The following is a 7,126-nucleotide window of genomic DNA, read 5'->3' as shown; positions in this document are numbered from 1 at the left end:
GGAGAAAACTTTTACTTCACAAAATTGCATAAATTTTCACAAAGTCACGTGGCTTCATCATTAAGCAACAATTGATTGTCACTAGATTTTTAATTAATTAACGATAATTTAATGATTTTAATTAATTTGTTGTCTAATTAATTACAAAATATTAAATTACTATAATTTTAATATTGTGTAATTAAAAGTTGATAGTAATTATTATTTCAATGTCTTCAACTAGTGAAATTTATTCTCTTTAAATAGTGAAATTTAACCTTAATATTTAGGTGAAATTTATTTGCGTAAATTTGTTCCCAAAAATTTAGAACAACACAAAATTACATAAGTTTTTACAAATCACATAAGTGATTTCACAAAAATACGTAAGTGATCACAAATACAAGTAAGTTATTAGAGAAAACTTTGATTTCATAAAAATGCATAAGTTTTTACAACTCACTTAAGTGATTTCACAAAAATACATAAGTAAATACAAATGCGAGTAAGTCGTTGGGAAAAACTTTGATTTCACAAAAATACATAAGTTTTCAGAATTCACGTAAGTGATTTCACAAAAATACATAAGTTAACATAAAATCCGCGTAAGTTTGTTCTCAAAAATTTAGAATAACACAAAAATATGTCAATTTTCAAAACTCACGTAAGTGAGTTCATAAAAATGCATAAGTGAACACAAATATGAGTAAGTCCTTAGAGAAAACTTTGATTTCACAAAAATGTGAAAGTTTTCACAAAAAATGTGTAAGTTAATACAAAATTGGTGTAAGTTTGTTCCCAAAAATTTAAAACAACATGAAAATACGTAAGTTTTCACAAATCACGTAAGTGATTTCACAAAAATGCGTAACTGAACACAAATATGAGTAAGTCATTGGAGAAAACTTTGATTTCACAAAAATGCGTAAGTTTTCACAACTCACGTAAGTGATTTTACAAAAATACATAAGTGAACGCAAATACAAGTAAGTCATTGGAGAAAATTTTGAGTTTACAAAAATGCGTAAATTTTCAAAATACACGTAAGTGATTTCACAAAAATGCATAAGTTAACACAAAATTCGGGTAAGTTTGTTTCCAAAAATTTAGAACAACATAAAAATGCGTAAGTTTTCACAACTCACATAAGTGATTTTACAAAAATGTGTAAGTGAACACAAATACGAGAAAGTCCTTGAAGAAAACTTTGATTTCCCAAAATGCGTAAGTTTTCACAAATTCACGTAAGTTGTCTCACAAAAATATGTAAGTTAATACAAAATTCGCGTAAGTTTGTTCCTAAAAATTTTAAACAACACAAAAATGAGTAAGTTTTCATAAAAATGCGTAAGTAACCGGTTGAACAGGTAGCCTTATTTTAACATTAAAAAATTCAATAGTCAAGATCAATTTGTTTTAATCCAATAGCTATAAATAAGGCTACATATGGTGTGCAACCCTTAAGGGGTTGCACACTTAAACACTACCCCACAAAGTGGATTGGATGATGTTGTTCGGGTTTGTAAAGCTCACCATGAGTTCCAAATTGATAATTTAAACTATACATTTTTTAGATCACAATGTGTAGATTAAAAAACACGTCAATCTGATAAATATAACTACGTTAGTTTATTACATTTGTCTCCTGAAAAATGAATAATTTAGTTTTCAAATAATTTTGTCATTTATTTTTTTGCAAATAAATGTCATTAACTAACACTGTTAGGATTATTGGATTAATTTAACTTTTTTCATAGATGATCTAACTATTGCGGCCTAAAAATTGAACTCTTCGAATTATCAAAATGGAATTAATGGTTGGCCCCAAATGGTATTTGCATATTACTATTCCCACATATAGTGCAACTTTTCTCATCACAAAAAGCATAATTTTTACTAACCACAAAGTGTATAATTTTTACTTTACCTACACGCCATAAATATCTTATTTGTAACTTTTACCACAAATTAGCACAACACACTACAAACATGGATCACTTTTATCCTAAAAAATCAAGGGTTAATGAAAAAAAAAATTTAAAATTCCCAAGGTTTTACGTATTTTTCATTTTAAATCCCAATATTTCAATTTCGACAAATTAAACTAAAAAATCTAAAAACCCTCGAGATATTGATTTGTGATTATGTATCAATTTTAAACTGTAAATATCAATCCCAATCAAATAATCAACCACAAATCGACACAATGATTTAACGTGAAAAAAATCACAATTAGAGTACCTCCATTTGTGATAATAAAACCACAGGCCAAAGTTACAAAACAATCCACTGAGAAGATAAAAAGGAACTACACATGAGTACCGTCAATTACCTAATAAATCCACGCTCGAATTGAACCAAACCCGATGTGCCCTTTTTAACACCGTTTTCACCGCGAAACTGTATTGGCCAACGTTGAATCCTCAACGTCGATGTCAAATCCATGATAATGAGCCACTCCGAAATTTACCAAATCTTCAAGCCCAACTTCCTTAGAATCCATCGATGAACATCTCTCTCTTTATATGAATAAAGGAACAAAATTAACCCTTGATGTTTGATACTCTTTAGTTCGTTGATCAAATGATCACCTCCTATACATCAAGGAAACTCCTATAAAAACACCCTCCAATATTGAATACTTTGTATTTTTATCCTCTCTAAGAATTTCGACGAATTAAACCCTAAAAATAGTGAACGACACACTTTATAGAAAATAGAACTGCAAAGACCACTCGAGCGCACACTTCACCGCTCGAACGGTAAATCAAGTTTTTCAGAAGTCCTGAATGCAGACTGAAATACTGAAAGCTCCACTTCATTGCTTAAGCGCACAAATGACCGCTCGATCCCGTACATAGTAGGCGAAGTGGCAAATAAGGAATACTCAAGATACAGAATGTTAGCACAAACCTCTCTACACAGGCACAATTCGGGTTGGATTCGCATCTAAACACTCACAGTCTCACTGAAACATAAAAGCGAATAAAATTACAACTGAAAGAAGTTTTGTCAAACATGATTGCTAATTACAAAAACCTAACATAAACCCTAGAATTTCATATATATTTCAATGTGACTCCTCCGACTATCTTTTTCTGTGTAAGGTAACGAATGGGGTTTAAAGTGAAAAATATGTGAAACCTTGGAGTTTTTTTGTGTAATTATCCATTTTTTAAAATTAAAATATCTAAAAAAAATGATTAATTACAAAATAAACTCCAAGATTTCACGTGTTTTTCACTTTAAATCCCAATGTTTTTTTACTTTAAACCCATTCCGTTACTTTACACAGACAAAAATGGATGGAGGAGGCACATTAAAACACAGATGGAATTCTAGGGTTTAATATGTCGAAATTGAAACGTTGGAATTTAAAGGAAAAAACGCACGAAACCTTGGGGGGTTTTTATAATTAACCCAAAAATTCAAAACTTTCTTACAATTTGCCCCTTTTATAGGGTGCAAAATATAAATTTTTGCCCATTATATCATACTCTAACCAAGCATGTAAAAATCAACCAATATTATATATAATTCATCTTATAGTCTTAACAAATTATATGACATCCTATATTGCTAGGAGTAAATATTCTTCTCATCCCCTTATATTCAATCCAAATTAACAATCAAACCAGGCCAAACAACATACAACAATTTTTCCCATAGCACCTTCTAGGAAAATGCGTATCACCTAACAAAGAAATTTTGAGCTCCCAAAAAAATAATTAATTACACTAAGACCCCTCAACTATTAAGTGAATATCATTGTATTCCTTTTATCTATAAATTCATATATATTGACCCTCTCAACTACAAAAATATATCACTTTCACCCCCTCTAAATCCTTCAGAAGGGGTGCCTTGTATAGTTTTCAGAGTTAAAGGGGTCAATATGTATATTTTTAAGGAGAGTAACGTAATATTTTCTAATAATTGAAAGAGTTTTGGTAATATCCTTGTTAGTTTTCTCTCTAAAATTTCATCACAATTACAAAATAGTACAAAGTCAGTTTCCTACTTTCTTCCCTTTTAGCAGAATTGACTAATCAACATTGAATACAAGCAGCTTGACCACAATACCATAGAAATGAAAATTATTTTATCATCTGTTCGTCATGTAAAGTAATTCAATTGGTCTGGTATTTGCCTAATCTTTTCCAGGAAAAGTTCCTTTTAACTCAAATTGTATTTTATTTAAAACTCCATGATAGCATAAATTGTAGACAGTTGATTGACTTCATAGTTCATATCACAGTGCACTCAAGAAGAGGAGAGAGTCATGTTTCCATTTCCAAAAACAGTCAAATTGCTTTTGCTTTATTCTTTCCTTTTTCCTCTTCATGATCTTGTTCGCGCCGATGCCCCTCCCTGTCAATTTTGTTCAAACACAACTATTTCTAAAAATGATGCCCCTCCCTATCAATTTTGTTCCAACACAACTATTTCTACAAATAATAATCACTTTCAATCTAATCTTGAAAACCTTCTTCATTCTCTGTCCTCAAATTCTTCTGTCTCCCAGTTCTACAACACCACCACAGGAAATGACCAAGACACAGTTTTCGGTCTCTTTCTCTGCTACAACTTTTTATCGATAGACGAGTGCAAGAACTGCATAGAAAGTGCATCACAAGACATCCAAACGTTTTGCAAAAACAGTAACGACGCGGTTCTCTGGGAGGAAAAGTGCCAGTTGCGCTACGCTAATGAACCGTTCTTTGGGCACTTGGATGTGACAGGAAACATTTGGAAAGACAACAGACAAAATGTTTCAGATGATGAATTAGGCCGGTTTAGTTCTGTTGTGAATGAAACGTTGCATAATCTTAGCAGACTCGCAGCATTCAATCCTTCATATGGTATGTATGCCACTGGAGCGGTGGACTTTACAGACACTGAAACAATATATGCTCTCGTGCAGTGCACAAGAGACTTGTCTCCATATGACTGTAATACATGCCTTGAAATAGCAATAGCAAACACTTCAAGTTGTTGTTCCGAGTCTCGTGGCGCTAGACTTCTTAGTCCCAGTTGCTACTTAAGGTATGAGTTCTATGCTTTTTATGAAGGCGCAACTTCTGAAAACCCGAGGATATTTGAAAGTAAGTGTTAACAAATTGTTAATATTGTAATTTGTTCTACAAAAAGTATTTCTTGACAGAATTTAGTATTTCTTTTTTTCTTAGATTCCAAAGCAAGCAGGAGGAATTGGACGATTGTTGCAATTGTATCAGCAATTCTAACGGTAGTACTTTTGGGTTTTTGTGTCTGCTACTGTCTTGCCATAAGGAATCAAAGTAAGACAAGTAATGATTCTAGCTAGTACAAATTAAATTCTTGTTTTCCCTTGACTCTCAACTATTATCATTTCTTTTATAAATCTGAAACTAAACATCTAACTAATTTTTTAACTTCAATTTAATTTTTTTTTTTTTTAATTTCAGGGGAAAGACAAGTTTCTGGCCGAGAAGATCAATTATATAATATTGGGGACCCTAATAACATAGATGCTCAACATCAAAATTTGCAAGCAAGGGACAACTTGAACTCTCAAAATTTTCCATTTTTTGATTTGGTGACGCTAAGTGCAGCCACTGATAACTTCTCTGATTCAAATAAGCTTGGACAAGGTGGTTTTGGTCCTGTTTATAAGGTGATAACATTTTTTTTTTCTTTTTTTCTTTTCTGCAAACATGAAATCCTAATCTTTTTTTATTTTCATTTGTATTTTTTTTTTCTTTCTTTTTTTCTAGTTTTAATGGCTTGATACATTTTTTCCAGGGTCAACTACCTGATGGTAAAGAAGTTGCTGTGAAGAGGCTCTCAAGTGTATCTGAGCAAGGTTTAGATGAATTCACCAATGAAGTTTTATTAATATTGAAACTTCAACACAAAAATCTTGTCAGGCTTCTGGGCTTTTGCATAGATGGAGACGAAAAGTTGCTCATCTACGAATACATGCCCAATGGCAGCCTCGATGTCTTCCTTTTTGGTTTGTATTCTTTTCTTTTATGAAATTTTCAACTTCAATATTTTATTTTTCTATACAAATTTGACATATGAATATGGATTTTTTCCTAATCTATAAATTTATTTTTGGTTAGATCCTAGGAAGCGTGCGCAAATGAACTGGAGCAGGCGTTTGAATATCATCAATGGAATTGCAAGAGGAATGCTATATCTTCATGAGGATTCTCGGCTTAGAATCATTCATAGGGACTTGAAACCAAGCAATGTGTTATTGGACAGTGAAATGAATCCAAAGATCTCAGACTTTGGAATGGCAAGGATCTTCGGAGGAAGTGATGATGCTACTAACACTGCTAAGATCGTTGGAACATAGTAGGTTCACTATTTCTTTTTCAATCACTTTTTCACTTCGTCAATCACATGAGTTATTATTGTCTTATAACATGTTTTGGTTCCTATTTCAAACGTCTTTCTAATCCTTTCCCTTTTTGGATAGTGGTTACATGGCTCCAGAGTTTGCTATGGAAGGACTATATTCCGTCAAATCTGATGTTTTCAGCTTTGGTGTCCTTTTGATTGAGATCATAACTGGGAGGAGGAATGCTAGTTTCCATCTTACTAAGTGCGCCCCTAGCCTTATAGCATATGTAAGCTTATTCGACTTGAGTTAGACTATACTTCTCAAAATTGATAGTCTTGTTGCAAGTTTTTTTTGCTTGAATTAGTGTATTTGGCTCGGTGATGCAATAGGTATGGCAATTATGGAATGAAGGGAGAGGGATGGAATTGATCGATCCATTACTGGTGGAGTCTTGTGATCTTGACGAGTTCTTAAGATATATGCATATTGGTTTATTGTGTGTCCAAGAAGATGCGTATGATAGGCCTACCATGTCATCGGTTGTGGTTATGCTGAAAAGTGAAGCTGTTACTCTTAGTCAACCGGAACGACCTGCCTTCTCTGTTGGGATATTCAAAGATCACTATGAAACAAATGATAAAGATTATTCTATTAATGAATTAACAATTTCTGTTGTTATGCCCCGGTGATCGATGCAGCTGAGTGGATTAATGGTTTCAAAGTGTAGTAGTGTAATTATCATTATGAGTTGTTAGGGAAAACTTTGATAAACATAATAAAAATTGCCCCAATGGGAGTTGTTATCTTGAGTCA

General features: G+C 32.5%; 1 protein-coding gene across 3 annotated transcripts; it reads left to right on the top strand.

The window, feature by feature from the left end:
- The first annotated feature begins 3,943 nt into the window (after nt 1-3,943).
- Nucleotides 3,944-7,126, top strand: LOC114322799 (cysteine-rich receptor-like protein kinase 10). Of its 3 annotated transcripts, none has more exons than XM_028270213.2 (7): nt 3,944-5,084; nt 5,169-5,279; nt 5,427-5,635; nt 5,764-5,974; nt 6,087-6,324; nt 6,449-6,599; nt 6,703-7,126. In XM_028270213.2, the coding sequence occupies exons 1-7, from the start codon at nt 4,262-4,264 to the stop codon at nt 7,000-7,002; spliced, it is 2,043 nt and encodes a 680-aa protein (XP_028126014.2). In that variant the 5' UTR covers nt 3,944-4,261; the 3' UTR covers nt 7,003-7,126. The 3 variants fall into 3 exon arrangements, with proteins under 3 accessions (XP_028126014.2, XP_028126013.2, XP_028126015.2); XM_028270212.2 differs by having other exon boundaries at nt 3,964-5,084; nt 5,169-5,288; XM_028270214.2 differs by having other exon boundaries at nt 4,071-5,025; nt 5,169-5,227.

This window comes from Camellia sinensis, chromosome 9, assembly GCF_055761805.1.
Source record: "Camellia sinensis isolate YWXY chromosome 9, ASM5576180v1, whole genome shotgun sequence".
Classification (NCBI taxonomy): Eukaryota; Viridiplantae; Streptophyta; class Magnoliopsida; order Ericales; family Theaceae; genus Camellia; species Camellia sinensis.
This window is presented reverse-complemented; position numbering and strand designations above follow the sequence as displayed.